This window comes from Zootoca vivipara, chromosome 2 (assembly GCF_963506605.1).
Source record: "Zootoca vivipara chromosome 2, rZooViv1.1, whole genome shotgun sequence".
In the NCBI taxonomy this organism is placed as follows: domain Eukaryota; kingdom Metazoa; phylum Chordata; class Lepidosauria; order Squamata; family Lacertidae; genus Zootoca; species Zootoca vivipara.
The window spans coordinates 84,648,471-84,663,947 of NC_083277.1; the positions used below are offsets into that span (position 1 = coordinate 84,648,471).

The 15,477-nt window shown below is 41.5% G+C and overlaps 1 protein-coding gene across 2 annotated transcripts in view; it reads left to right on the forward strand.

Annotated features, from left to right (window-relative positions):
- The window catches only part of DNAH9 (dynein axonemal heavy chain 9), a 196,784-nt gene that overhangs the window by 136,649 nt on the left and 44,658 nt on the right, over positions 1–15,477 (forward strand). For both annotated transcript variants that reach the window (XM_035104728.2, XM_060271783.1), the window contains exons 57-59: positions 2,407–2,547; positions 7,480–7,650; positions 9,198–9,320. In XM_035104728.2, the coding sequence (XP_034960619.2) occupies positions 2,407–2,547; positions 7,480–7,650; positions 9,198–9,320 (435 nt within the window). The remainder of the gene's footprint in view (positions 1–2,406; positions 2,548–7,479; positions 7,651–9,197; positions 9,321–15,477) is intronic.

Sequence of the window (15,477 nt, forward strand, 5' to 3'; positions counted from 1 at the left end):
TAGTCATCTGACACACATAATTTGTTTTGCAAATTTCAGTTGCATCTTTCACATACAAGTAGCTTTCTGCAGCCATAGGAGCATGTAATTCCAAGCTGTATCTATGTACAGACTATAGAAGTTTCCATGCTGTTTGTATGGGTGGTTCTTAAACATATACATAATGTATATTTGTAGGGGCTAGTGCATCATAAATCTTCTTTTGGAATTTCTTGCCAAGTAATTTTGTAAAAGCATTGCACACTTCTGTACTATAAGATGTGGGAAAATATTATTATTATTATTCATTTCATTTCTATACTGCTTTATATTTTAAAGGAAAAAATCTCAAAGCGGTTTACAACCTAAATTAAAACCTTAAATACACCAATCTAGGATAAATCATTACTGAAGAAAGTCAAATATAAAGTTTACATTCAAAGCAACATAGAATCATAGATTTGGAAGGGACCATGAGGATCATCTAGTCTAACCCTCTGGAATGTAGGAATCTTTAGCCCAACATGGGGCTTGAACCCATGACACTGAGATGAAGAGTCTCATGCTCTACCAAACTTATATATTATTTTAAAGATTTCAAAATAAAACATTACAAAGGACTAGTTACAGGTAGGTAGCCGTGTTGGTCTCACGCAGTCAAAATAAAAATAACAAAATCCTTCCAGTAGCACCTTGGAGACCAACTAAGTTTGTCATAGGTATGAGCTTTCGTGTGCATGCACACTTCTTCAGATACCATTTTGTCCTTACCCACAACCACTTCAAATTTGGTGATGACCTGTTCCTCCAGATCAGCGGCACAGCAATGGGCACCCGCATGGCCCCACAGTATGCCAACATCTTCATGGCGGATTTAGAACAACGTTTCCTAAACTCCTACCCACTCAAACCTCTCTTGTACCTGCGATACATTGACAATATTTTTATTATCTGGACACATGGTCAACAGACCCTGGACACCTTCCACCAGACATTCAATGAATTTCACCCCACCATCAACCTAACAATGAACCAATCTATGCAAGAAATACACTTTTTGGACACTACTATAAAAATACAGGATGGTCGTATAGGCACCACCCTATACCGAAAACCAACTGACCGACAAACATATCTACATGCTTCTAGCTACCATCCCAAACATACCAAACAATCCATTGTATACAGCCAGGCCCTACGTTACAGCCGCATCTGTTCCAACTCTACAGACAGAGTCTCTTCTACAGCAAACCTTTTTAGAACTAAAATATCCACCCGATGAAGTTAAACAACAGATCAACAGAGCCAGACTGATACCCAGAGACAACTTGCTGCAAGACAGACCCCAAAGAGAAAATAACAGAACACCACTAGAGGTATTTGAAGAAGTGTGCATGCACACAAAAGCTCATACCTATGACAAACTTAGTTGGTCTCTAAGGTGCTACTGGAAGGATTTTTTATTTTCATTACAAAGGAAGTAAACTTCAGAATTCAGATTCAATGTATCAAAGTTGTTGTTGTTTTTTTAAAAAAACTTAAACATTTCACAAGAAAACATTTCAGACATTGGTTTCTGAGGAACTTGCAAATGAATGAAGAAATATGTTGGAAATCAGGATGGTATCCAGCAAAGGAATTCCATTACTACAAGGACTTCTGGCTGCACAACAAAACTTTCTGTCCCTCTCCTCTCTCCCCAAACCTGCTCTGGAGGTTATCTTGGATATGATCACAATGAGAGTCTAGGAAAATAAGAAATCCATGTTTACAGGAAATACTTGTTGGACAGGAAAGATTCTACAGGAAATACCTTTTTGATAGCTTGATAGCAGGCATGCTCTTGCGTCTCAGCAGGAGACACACAAAAGATGTCTACTCTCCCAAAGTCAGGATAAAGAAGGGCTTAGAAAATGAAGTGAGCAATCCTAAGTATCAGCCTAGCATCTGTGCGAAGGTCAGTACAGGTTAGGTCAGAAAGCACAGTCTAAGAAACTTCAGAGTTCCCCCGCCCCCTCTCTCTTCTTTTTCATACAGAAAACCAGCCTCCAGTGCAAGGTGAGTTGTATCCCAACACTTCCAACAGGGGGAAACCCTGAGTGCCTATGAGAGGAGAGCGTGGGGAGGGAGGGGGAGTTTTGTTGTGGAGCCAGATACCACCTTAAGTTTCTTGATGACCAAGTTGGGAGTGAGATGACATTTGAACACCTTTCCTCTCCATTTCTTGGATTTTACATTACTGGAGCTTTTAAATGCTGAAAGAAGTAGGCAGGCGAGGAGAGAGGAGGTACTCTTGATACACGTGGCATGTTGTTATGTCTAAACCAATCAGCTGAGCTTATGCCATCTCTATGGAAACAAAGTTTGCACAGATGAATGTGGTTGTCTTACATCTTCATGGTTGGATTTGCCTTTCCTTTCCTCTAGGTCCAGGAATCGAAGGTGACAGAAACAAAGATTAATGAGGCAAGGGAGCATTACCGTCCTGCAGCAGCTCGTGCCTCCTTGCTGTACTTTATCATGAATGACCTCAATACCATTCATCCCATGTACCAGTTTTCCCTGAAGGTACAGCATTTATGTGTTTGGGGACTTCCTCCAACTTCCCAGGCAGTTCAAATTGTGCTAAATCTTATGAGTCAAATTGTAGGAGTACCCCATTGCTTTTCAAATATAGTGACAGCTGGATTTCAGTGCCTCTTTACTTTCTCTGTACTTTAACCGCTAAGCATTTGTACTACAGGATTGCTGGTTTTGACCTTTAAAGCTCTATGCAGCCAGGGACCAACAGATCTCAGGAATTGCTTCCTCCCCTATGAACCCGCTCAATATTTTTCTTCGCTTTTTGCTTCTGAACAAGAGGGAGAAGCATTTGGGTTGCAGCACCTAATTTTTTGGTAGTATGTGAATCCTTTACCTGTTTTTAATGTTTTCTCTAAAACTCTTTATATTATGCCCTTCAGGTGGTTTTTTTTTTACTCCTGCTATTTTCTGGTCCGTTTTTTGGTTGTTGTTGTTGTTGATCCTCCTCCTCCTCCTCCTCCTCCTCCTCCTCCTCCTCCTCCTCCTCCTCCTCCTCCTCCTCCTCCTCCTCCTCCTCCTCCTCCTCCTTTTTCCCTAATAGGGACTCAAGGCAGCTTACAGATAAAATAAGAGCTAAAAATAATTGTTTTAATTCATTAAAAACAAACATATCTATCTGTAATCTTTTAAAAACATACAGATAATTTCAATAAAAACATCATGGCACCAGCTCTTTCATTAAAAGCAGTCATTTCCCCAAACACTGTTGGAATAAGTTCTTCACCTGATGGTGGAAGGACAACAAGGAAGGAGCCAGTCTAGCTTCTCTAGGGAGGGAGTTCCAAAGTCTGGGAGCACCCATCGAGAATGCCTTCTCCCATATCCCTACCAAGTGTTCCTGTGAGGGTGGTGGAACTGAGAGAAGAACCTCCTCTGATGGTATCAGAACCTGAACATGTTCATATGAGGGAATAAGGTCTTCCAGATTGCCTGGACCTAAGCTGTATTTGGCTTTATAGGTCAAAACCAGCATTTGAATGGTTTCTGGAAACAGGCCGGTATCGAGTGGAGCTGTTGTAACAAGGGTGTTCTATGCTCCCTATAACCCTACTTTAACCTCCATATTTTAACCTTGTATTTTAGTTCATTATGCTGTGCCATGTTCGCTTTGAAGACTGCTTTGGGTATACCTAGGTATAGAAAGGCAGGATGGAAATATTTAAATAAATAATGCAGCCTTACAAAAGAAATTCCTCTTTCAGAAGCAGCATTCTGTAAAGTAAAGGCAATGTGATCTGTGACAGGTTGTGTGTGCTTTCTGAGAACAGATTTACTGAAAAAAGCCATGCCCATACAATGACTTCACTTGATGTGCCTGTGCCCATAATAGACCAATTTTAGTATCTACTAGTTATTGATACACCCATTTAATATAGCCATGTTGATCTAAAACCAACATCCCACACAGAATCTTTTTACAGATCATTGTGTCCTAGAGCTTGTACGGACGTAAAATACTAAAGAAATGTGTGTGCTGTGTGACACTTTGGTTACAAAAGATCCACAGTCTTCCCTTCAGGTTGCAGGGAGCTTGATATCAAGCTGAAGTTACATATTGCTAATGAAATGTGATTCTCCCCTTGAGCTAAAAGAACCTCATTTGCCACTGAGTTTTCTGTGTAAGATGGTTATACGAACGTTACTGGCACATCCTAGGGTGGTGCCTGTTGATGACAAGATGTGCAACCTTCCTATGCCTGTGCAATCTTTTGCATATTCAAATGTTGTGCATTTCATTTTCTAAAGTGCTTTCCAGACTGTTCCATGGCTTGTGTGTTCCTACAGTCTTCTAAAAAAAAAGAAGAGAGAGGGTGAGACACCTCACTTCCAGGGTTTGGATGCAACCTTTGAGGCCCATCCTCCTGGCCCGTTGGGCTCTCACTAGGCTGCATCTCCTCTCCTCTCCCTTGCTCACACCCGTCCCAGCCCTGCTCTGTGTCTTCCTTGAGTGGAAGGTGTCCTTGGAATACCCCTTGTTTCGCTGGATGAGGCTGTATGTGCATGCAGAACCTTTAACATGTCAGGGTCAAATATTTTGCTTCTGGACCTGTTCACTACTAGCCACCTGGCCTCCAGAAGGTAGGGAATGGGGTCTTCAGACTGAAGAAGGTTCTCATGCATCTTTTCCTGTCATGTAAGTAGCACTGGAGAGGGGAGTAACCTGGCCCCAGATTTCGAGCTGCAAATCATACCAAAAGGAAACCTTTTACAGCCTGCAGGACGTGATAGGCTAATTAAGAAGTCTCTTTGAATCAATTGATTCAGTAGATTTGAAGGTACTTGTAGAAATCTGCTGAATCAAAGATAAAGGCTGCTTTACAGAAGATTGCTGAAACATTGGTTTCAAAATTTATCATATCAACTCCCCACGAGAATTAAATAGGCCTTTGCAATAACTCAGAGAGAGCTTTTAAGAACAATGAAGGAAAAAACTGTCCTATGAGTAATATAGTGATGTTGCATGTCTAGACGTTGTGTTGCTATAAACTAGTAATATTTTACTTGCTGAGGCTCTTCAAATCCTAAGAAACAACTATTTTCCAGCTGGAATTTAACTTGAGAACCAGTTTTTACCATCTGAAAACACATTCAATGATTTTTCCTATAGTATTTCCCCCCCTTATTCAAGTGATGAAGACTTACATGTGTTTCTTTCTCATTTGTTTTTCTCTTTCTAATAATCCCAACTCTAGCCTTTATGAAACATTCAGTTCCTATGGCCTGGGACAGCATGTGTCCATTGGTTTGGCTGCAGGCAATATTTTTTTATTTGAGATTTTTACTGGAGTTTATCTTCTGAGTTTCCTCTAGAGATGATATAATGAGAGGAGAATTTTCCCCAGGGAGGCCAGTGTCCTTCAGATAATCATTTTCAGAGAAGTGTCATTTCTGTTGCCTAGGGAAAATGAATATTTTGTCTGTCTTTGAAAACCTTGTGTTATAGATATTCATATCTTCATTTACTTTCTTTATCTGGTTTGGGCTAGGCATTCTGTTCTGTGGAATATCTTTGAAAAAGACATGGACAAAACAGAATGTGTGTCTTAGTTGGAAATCATTAATGAAATGCTCATATTATTTTCCAGAAACAGACAAGCTTACATTTGACAAATTTTGTTTCTATTTGTCTACAATATAAAGATTATGAAGTTACAACATTCAGATATAACTTGAATCACCCCTTAAATTAGAGGTGACGTGCTCCTGTTTGGAGACTGGATCTGCAGATTTTCTGCACACACACCAAGCAAGATCCCACCAGTTTTGGCAATGTGGACAAACATAAATTACACACGCTGATGGGGTGGGCAAAGACCAGTACCCTGATGAGGATGCAAATCACCCCCTTTGCAGTCATTGGGCTGATCATTTGGTGGATGGACAGGGAACAGTAACCTCCACCCTCAGTTGACCTGTACAGGTGAGGAGCCAGATGCTCTGTGCATGCATGTGAGAGTGCATGCAAGACAATGGAGTGGCTCCATCCACTTTAAGCCCCATCCACTGCTGCCATGCAGCCCCTGGAGGATTGGCCAAGGGCAAATGTGGCCCTTGGACCAAAAAATGCTAGCCTCCCCTGCCTCAAATTTTCAGCTATAAGACTAAAATAACAAGAGATACAAAACTGATGAATTGACTGATGGGAAAGAGTGCTGTGGCAGAACCAAAGGAAAGGAGAGGCTGTATAAAGTTGGGAAAGAGGCAGTGTGTTCATTGGATAGGGAGCCTGATGATGGGTCAGGGTGGTGAAACAATGGGGGGTGAAGGCAAGAAGAGAGGGACCAAGGAGAAAACTGAGCTAGAGCAAAACTGAAGATGAGTTCCAGTGGCGGCAGGGATGGTGATCTATTGGCAAGAAGAGAACGAACAGGCTAGGGAACTAAGTTCAGGGAGTTAGGAGATTGACAGATCTTTACTTGGAAAGCATGTGGCTTTAAGAATGGCACAGAAAGAGAAAACAAACAAACCAGTAATTATCCCATTGCTGCAGCATTATGATAAAATTATGAGAACATCAGTTACTTGAAAAAAACTTGCTGCTACCCCCACCCCAATTTTAGTGATAAAGATCAATTCTAAACTTTCAACCCGGAACTATTTTTTTGAAGACACAAGCTGAATCTGCCATATAGTTTGAGTGGGAATGTCACTCTAGGCTGGTTCCCATAGTATGAGACTTGCTCTGCCTTGCTTCCTCCCACTGTGGTGGTAGTTCTGTTTTTAAAAAAGCACAGCTAAAGGTTGCAAGCACAGCAAGAAGAAACCGGACTGGCCCTCTTTAATATTGCCTTACCTTCCTTGCTTCCAGACTGCAGTGTGTGACACAACATTAAACCTAGTTACAGGTAGGTAGCCGTGTTGGTCTGAGTCGAAACAAAATTAAAAAATTCCTTTAGTAGCACCTTAAAGACCAACTAAGTTTTTATTTTGGAATGAGCTTTCGTGTGTGCATGCACACGAAAGCTCATACCAAAATAAAAACTTAGTTGGTCTTTAAGGTGCTACTGAAGGAATTTTTTAACATTAAACCTCTAATACTTTTTAAAAAACTGAAAATTGGGTTGCTCAAATTCTGACCAAGGCATTGTGAGACGTGCATATACGTTCCTGAAATTGCATATCACTCATACCCTGTCTAGTTGCACCCACAGAATCTCAGTTTATATCCTGCACATGTCCAATTGAAGGGAAGCAAGGGGAACTTTTTCTTTTGAAAGAGATTGACAACGGAGAGGGAGATTTCTCGTGCTATCTGCCAACTTTTTCAATCCCATTGATGGATAATGTTTTGCCCATACTTTCCAAGGCTGGATGGAGTGAGCATTGTATTACTGAAGCCAGGAATGTTTTGAGGTATTATTGTATTGTCTCATGTAATCCATTTCTCCCTGTCTCTCTTTTTCTCTTCACATTTAGGCATTCAGTGTTGTCTTTCAGAAAGCTGTTGCAAGAGCCTCGCCAGATGAAAACCTAAAAGAGCGAGTAGCCAACCTTATTGATAGCATCACCAGCTCTGTGTTCCAGTACACAACTCGGGGGCTGTTTGAATGTGACAAACTGATTTACACGGCCCAAGTCACTTTCCAGGTAAATTGGTTATTCCCTCATAGCACCTTCTGCAGTAATGATCGGTGAGCCACACTCACTCTGTGGCAATGTTCTGCTCATCACCTGCATTAGGGGTTCCCAAACTGTGTGTAAAAATACAACTGAGCATCATACAGCATCGACTACAGCACATTACAGTTGCTACCGCAAGCAGAAATAAGTGGTCCTCCAAGATTTCCATCAATTATCAAGCGCTCCATGGGAAGAAAGTTTGGGACCCACTGACCTACAGAGTAGAAATGTCTGTGACTTGTCCAATGGACAGACCCTCATATCCATATACCGTGTTTCTCATATTATAAGACACGTCTTATATTTATTTTTTCCTCAAAAAAACACACTATGGCTTATTTTCGAGGGATGTCTTATTTTTTTCCTCCTCCTCCTGCCGCGGCCGGCATTGCTGCTGTGCCTATCACTATGTTTTATTTTCGGGGTATGGCTTATATTCCTTGAATGCTTAAAAATCCTGCTATGGCTTATTTTATGGGTATGTCTTAAAATATGAGAAACAGGGTACAAGTTATGTGTACAACTAGGGATTGACAGAGCAATCTTTCTGTCCTGTGCTAGTTCCATGTGCTCACAAAACCAGCTCCATATTGCCCTCCCCCCCTCCAGGTGTGTCTGTTTTTAAAGTACTTACCTGATATCCTCTCTTTTTCTTTAATATTTTACAGCTGCTTAGAGCAGTAAATCCCTCCTCTGTGGCCACCAGGAAATGTTTGTATGGAAAAAGAAAATACTTCCCCCATAGGTACATGGGGGCAGCCATCATTTTCTCCATACAATTCTCCAGAAAGTGACTACAGACAACTCCCCACTTGCACACATTTGAGTCGTGCATGACCACTGAAAGAGGGTGGGGTGGAACGGAGATGGAGTGGGGTGGACTGGGGTGGACTGGAAGGGACTTGTGTGTGTCCTGCTGATGCACATGGCGGCCAGGAACAGAACCCCTGCTTAAGTGGGGATTCCCCTGTACACAGTATGAAGTAAAATGCTCCAGGGAGCATTTTAAAAAGATATATTTTTGGCTGCATGGCCATGGAGGAGATGTGAGCTGCTCTAAGCAGCTGTAAAATATTAAAGGAAGAGAAAGGTAGCCCTTGGGCAACCTTGTAAGTACAGTATGGACCAATGCACAGATTGGTTTGCTGATTATTTGGAATATGTTCTAATCTGCACATTGGTCCTAAGGAGGCAAAGTGGCTAGGTTTGTTCCCAAACGTGGAGCGAACTGGAATCCTCCCCATCTATAGGTTATACTGGTGCTTTTATTTGTAAAGGTTATTAATTGCTTAAATTATTTCAGGTCCATCTTTAAATGTAAATTCAAAAGGAAGGAATTAAGTACAAAATGTCTGCAATTCTAGCACCAGTCCTAATATTCATGAATGTCTTGCCTTTGGGTAGAATCTTGCTGGAATTTACTTTTTATTTTTTGGTCTCCCCTGCAAACAAAAGCCTTTTCTTCAGGAAATCCTTGCAACTTCCTGCAGTGCCATGTGGGTTTGTCGTTGCAGATACTTCTGATGAATAAAGAAATTAATGCCACGGAACTTGACTTCCTGCTAAGATATCCAGCCCAGCCAGGAGTCACCAGTCCAGTAGACTTTTTGTCAAGTCAGTCGTGGGGTGGCATCAAGGTAGCTGTTTTTAACTCGTAAAGTCTTTTATATGTATAACCAATGAATAATAAAGTAAATGTAAAGGGACCCCTGACTATTAGGTCCAGTCGTGATCGGCTCTGGGGTTGTGGCGTTCATCTCGCGTTATTGGCCGAGGGAGCCGGCGTACAGCTTCCAGGTCATGTGGCCAGCATGACAAAGCCACTTCTGGCGAACCAGAGCAGCACACGGAGACGTTGTTTACCTTCCCACTTGGAATGGTACCTATTTATCTACTTGCACTTTGACGTGCTTTCGAACTGCTAGGTTGGCAGGAGCTGGGACCGAGCAATGGGAGCTCACCCCGTCGCAGGGATTCGAACCGCTGACCTTCTGATCAGCAGTGGTTTAACCCACAGCGCCACCTGCGTCCTGATCAATGGATAGTATCTTCTATTAAATGTAGCCTAATCTTCCATTTAAAAAAAAGTTTTTCAGTTATGTTGGCCCTTCCCAGAACCCAACAGGACCAAATCGTTCAAGTGAAGCAGGGGATGATGGCATTGCTTAGCCACAAAGAATGAAGTTAGTCAAAAGTACTGCAGAATAAAACTCTTAGGGTTTTGCGTTCTTTGAGAACTGTTCTCTCTTTGGGTTCTTTTGCCTTTCCCTGATTTCATGAAATGCTACCAACATAATGGTTGAGGGCATTTACCCATTTTCCTAGTGCCTGGTGATGTTTGAATTAACATAGGGCAGGCCCACACTATGCATTGGGAGCACACCCAAAAGCGCACCATACGTTTAAAGCACACAAGTACCTCCAAAGAATCTTGGGAGCTATAGTTTAAGGGTCCTGGAAATTGTGGCTGTGTGTGTGGAAACTACAGTTCCCAGGATTGTTTGCAGGAGGTCACATGCTTTAAATGTACATTGGATGTAGAGATGGTTGGTGCCCATTGGAACTGGTGAGGCAGAAGGCACAGAGGCCAACTGTAGTAAACCTACAGCCACTGACATGCAGAGCCAACAAATTCTAGTTTTACCCCCCATTCCCCCACCCTGTTGATTTCAACAAGGGCAACACTTGAAGGACTAAAGTGGATAGCCATTGCCACCCTCTGGACTGGATGTACGAAATAAGGCAAGCAAATGTTAGCTGTCTGAAGGCAGACCGAGGTTGATGGGGCACTGGGCAGTGCTCCATTTGCCCTAATGGGCCAGCCTTCACTGGTTGAATGTGTGGTGGATACGCCCACAGTATGTAATGTCAGTTTCTGAGAATCACAAGTGGAGAGAGTGCTGCTGCGCTCAGGTCTTGATTGACGGCTTCCCATCACATCTAGTTGGCCATTGTGAGAACAGGATACTGGACTAGATAGGCCAGCAGGCTCTGCTTATGTTCCTATTAGGAGAAACTTCTTAATGATAAGAGCAGATTAACAACGGAACAATGGAAGCAGTGACCTAGAGGGGCGGTGGGCTCACCTACATAGTCGCCTCCAACTCTCTGATAGTATGGAACACTGGAATAAAAAAAAATGTCCTTAAGCAGTTACAAGTACAATGTTGAAATATAATATTGAGATTATTCTTGAAGGGTTCTTTTTAAATACACAGTCTCCTGTCACCTTCCAAGTGCACCATTTTGCAGAAACTTGGTTATATCAACCTTTTAAACGATAACAATAAAGCTGAAGTGGACCGCCAAGGACCTTCAGAATTATGCATTTTAACAGCAATATCAGCAAAGTGTTTTGCACAGTCCTCCACAAAAGGATAATGTGTAGAACCTAACGAAGCACAAAAACGATCCACGAAAGCCAAATTGGTTTCCTCCCAGGAAAAAGAGCAACTGATCACATATTTACAATAAGACTTTCAATGTTTTCTTTCTTTCTTTCTTTCTTTCTTTCTTTCTTTCTTTCTTTCTTTCTTTCTTTCTTTCTTTCTTTCTTTCTTTCTTTCTAAAAGGGGGAAATACTTTCCCGCTTCATCAACTTCAGAAAAGTGTTTGACTCTATCTGACAACTTGGAGCTGAGCCTTAAATTGTTACAAAATGGAATTGGCAAAAATATATACAGTCTCATCATATCTGTGTTCCAATCCATCAAATTCAGGATATGGATCGGAAACAAAGGCAATCAAACAAGAGAGAGGTGTAAAGCAGGGAAGCACCCTCAGACAGAGTCGCTTCAAACTATATCAGTGATGTTTTGACCCCATTGGAATAGTCATAAAATCTAGGGCTGTGTCTAAATGACTTGCGACTTGAATGTATTCTTTGCAGGTGACCTAGTCCTACTGTTACGCAGTTGGGAGAGAATAGGAATAACTTTGCAGCTCTTTGAAGACTTCTGAATTACAGGGTCAACCCTGAAATGAGAAAATGAAAACAAGGCCAAAATCCCCAAGCCAAGCAAGCTTCTGTTGCAAAGCAATTAAAGCTGAACATGGCTTTAGGTGTGCATGCATTGCCTTTGGGGAACTTAGCAAAAGTTATCACAGCCCTGCAGGGGAACGTTCTGTAAGACCATATCAAGTAACAAAGATATTAGGCCTGTTTGGATGTGATTTTCCCCTCTCCCTTGGATTTAGGGTTGCCAGACTCAATAGAGGACAGGACTTCTGTGCGTTTAATTGCCCTGCTCTCTTTTGAGTCTGGAAACCTTAAGGAGAAACCAGCAGACCCTTTGCTTGGAAATTAAACAAAGAGTCTGCGGGTTTCTCTTTAAGGTTTCCAGACTCAAAAGAGAGCAGGGCAATTAAAGGCACAGAAGTCCTGTCCTCTATTGAGTCTGGCAACCCTACTTGGATTGTCCTCAGGGTGAGACTTGGAGCAGGTTTGGAGCTAGAGAGTGCCTACTATCCTTTTAAAAGGAAAGTATAATTTCCCTGTTGATGGTGGGATATTTAAATAATTGGGTTATCATGGTCCAATTGTTTGCTTCTCTCTTCAGGGAAGGAAATGTGGGAGTTGTGTGTCTGTACGCGCATGCGTGTACACAATGTGGGTTTTTTGTTTTGTTTTTGCTAGTGCTGTCTCTTCCTGAGGATAATCTCAATAGAAATTTCTCAGGAGCCCCAGAGAGACTTTCCTGCCCTAGTGTCCCTAAACCAGGGAAGCCTGTGAAACCTTCAGTTAGAAATCTACTTCAGATTAGTTTCTAATCATAAAGCAATGAAGAGAGATGGTTGCATCTTAAAAGAGCAGAGAGGAACTGCAGGATCGCCATAATGCTGTGATGTCAGCCACAGTAACATAATTATTGCTACTGTTCATTTACAGGTATATATATCACTTTTCAGCCCAAAGCAGTGAACAGCATCTTAAGGCAACCAAGTATAATAAAATGCCATCAATCAATCAAAACGATATAAGATAGTACATAAGGCAAAAGATCTCAACTACAAGATCTGGACATCTTCCGGGGGGGGGGGGAATAACACCTACCTTTTCCCTTACTTTTTGCCACTCCTTGATGAATAATCTTAGGGCTCTTCCTTCTCTTCTTCTTATAAATCATTCCCTAGCAGTTTATAAAGTATTTTTTTTAAGAAATCAAATGTGAAGGCGGAGGTGGTTTGCACACCCTGCTGCATTCTGTGGGGGATTCGAGCTCCTGCCAAGTTGTCACTGTGATTCAGGTTGGATGTGTCCAGGCTGTCTAGCTCTCTCTGCTTAGGGCTGCCCTGTTCCAAGAAAGTTGCTAAAACTCCGAGACTAAAATAGCCTCACTCAACTTTCCCCAAAAAGTTGTTTGGGGGAACAAACACACCTAGTCCATTAATCTTTGGTTCAGCAGAAATTTAGACAGACCAATATTTCATTTTTAGCCTTGTATAAATAACTTTAAAATATGTTTTAGTTATGCAGTAGAAGCCAGCGTTGGGTTTTTATATTTAAATTTTTATTGGTTTTATAAATTTTTATTGGTTTGAGTACTGTGCATAAAGCTTCTCATTCACACACACTGTAGTTTGTATTTTATGTTATAGCCAGCAAAAATGTGGGAAGTAAAGTTGCATCTCAGGTGATGAGGTGCATAACAAGGGCTTGTTACCAGATTGTCTTCTATGAGGTGTGGCTCTGATCATCTTATTCCTTGCTTGAAGGACATTCCTTTCTCTCATGTTTCCACAGCAGCCCTAAGCTATGATGGGTTCCTGCCCTGCTTAGTTTTTTAGGGTTGGGATTTTGATGTTGCTGCAGATTTCAGAACTGCAGTTGTACTTCTCCACCTCAGTGCCTTCTCTGTTTCATATTCCTCTGTGTGTCATAGTCTGGACCATGAAGGGAATATCTGATTTATCCACACGTTGTGGAACATGCAGTGATTGCTCACTTTCTGCACAGAATTTTATTAGTTGCTTTGTTTACTGTTTAGTATATTCTGTTTATCATGTTGTAACCCACCCTAGGACTTCGATTAAGGGCCAGTAAAAAATAAATAAAATAATGTAGCTGGCTTTCTTTTCTTTTTTAAAAAAATCACATTGATGTTTGCAATGTATGACTGGAAGCTTTAAATACACATTTCTCAGCAGAAATCTCTCAAGCCCTTTACCCACTAATGAAAGTGTGTGTGTGTGTGTGTGTGTGTGTGTGAGAGAGAGAGAGAGAGAGAGAGAGAGGGAGAGAGAGAGAGAGAGAGAGAGAGAGAGAGAGAGAGAGAGAGAGAGAGAGAGAGAGAGACCTAGGGTGGTTGTTGATGAACTGAAAAGGCAAAAAGCTAAACCAGCTTCATGATGGAGAGCTCTTTGGAGCCTTCAACCACCAATGCTGCTTCCCCCCCCCCCTGCACAGTAATAAATGTAGTGCTGAGAGATGAATACCTGCTATTGCTACCTTATTCAGATTCCAATTTATTCTACAGTGGAGGATATAATGAGAAATAATCTTTTCTTAAGAGTTTAAGGTTATGCGACAAGTAGACAGTGAGTGGCAAGTCTGTTTGTTATATCTGGTCTGCCACAGCTCCTGAAAGCATTTCCCTCCCTTCTGCCTCCCCAAACAAAGAACCAACAGGTTAACATCAAACATGTTTGCCATGTGTAGCTTCTTTTGTTTATTCTTCTTGCCACAGGTAAGGCACCCATGGTTTCCATTTCTGACCCTGCCAGGGCCCTAATGTATCTTAATCCTTATTCCCCCCCCCATCTTATTATGACTCCCTTATCAGTATTGCCTCCAGACACCTGAATTCATTGACAGAAAGACCCAGTTCCCAACTCTTGAGTTTTCCCATGTAGTGGGCTGTCTTTATATGAACTCAGATGACTGGTCCACCTAACTCAGTATTGTCCACACTGACTTGCAGCAGCTCTTCAGGATTTCAGGCATGAACCCTTCCCCAGCCAAAGACCTAAAGACCTTCTGCATGGAAAGCATGACCCTTTCTTCATTTCTGTTAAGCTTTCTTTTCTGAATGTAAATGGCTCAGCCAAGAAGAGAGAAGCTGCTTGTAATGAGTTGAGGATACACCTGGCTAGCTTGGATTAATCTTTCCACCCTAGCCCCCTCCCCAAGCCCAATCATTTTCATCTTCTATTTCTGAAGAGGAAGAATATTCATTATGTAGATATGAAAAAGCAACTGAAAAGGCATTGTTTAATAAACGTGGTGTTGAATAATGAGCTCTAAATAGTGGATTCAGCTTTCAAGAGGAGAACGGCTGCAGAGACAAAGATGCATATTAATGTTGTATTTATAATTTTGCAGAATGCAGATGATAAGATTGTGTGTGTGGCTAAAAGATAAAATAGCAATTCATGTATTTTGCATTGAAGAAAAACCAGTATTTCCTTGACAAAGGCCCTTCTTTCTCCCGCCCTGTGTACTCTGTAGTTCTGTTAAGTTTCTATTCTTGTTGACGATTGATTTTGACACAATCTGCTGAATATATGCAATGCACAATGATATTTTTTTGCTAATGCTGTCACAATCTTTTGATCAAGATGGTCTGATAAGACTGGCCTACAGTTTACTTGAGTACCCATGTTTAAAATATTAGTGTAGTATCAGCGTCATAACTGAATCCCTCCCTTTTGAAAAGCTAGATCCTTTTTAGAACAGTGGTGGGCAGCGGTAGATTTGCAGGATCTATTCCATATTTTTTACTAGAATTCAAAGGTCCCCCAACTAGGGCCAGGTGAAATATTTGTACAGTACTCTTAGGCTCTGTTCATGCTTGT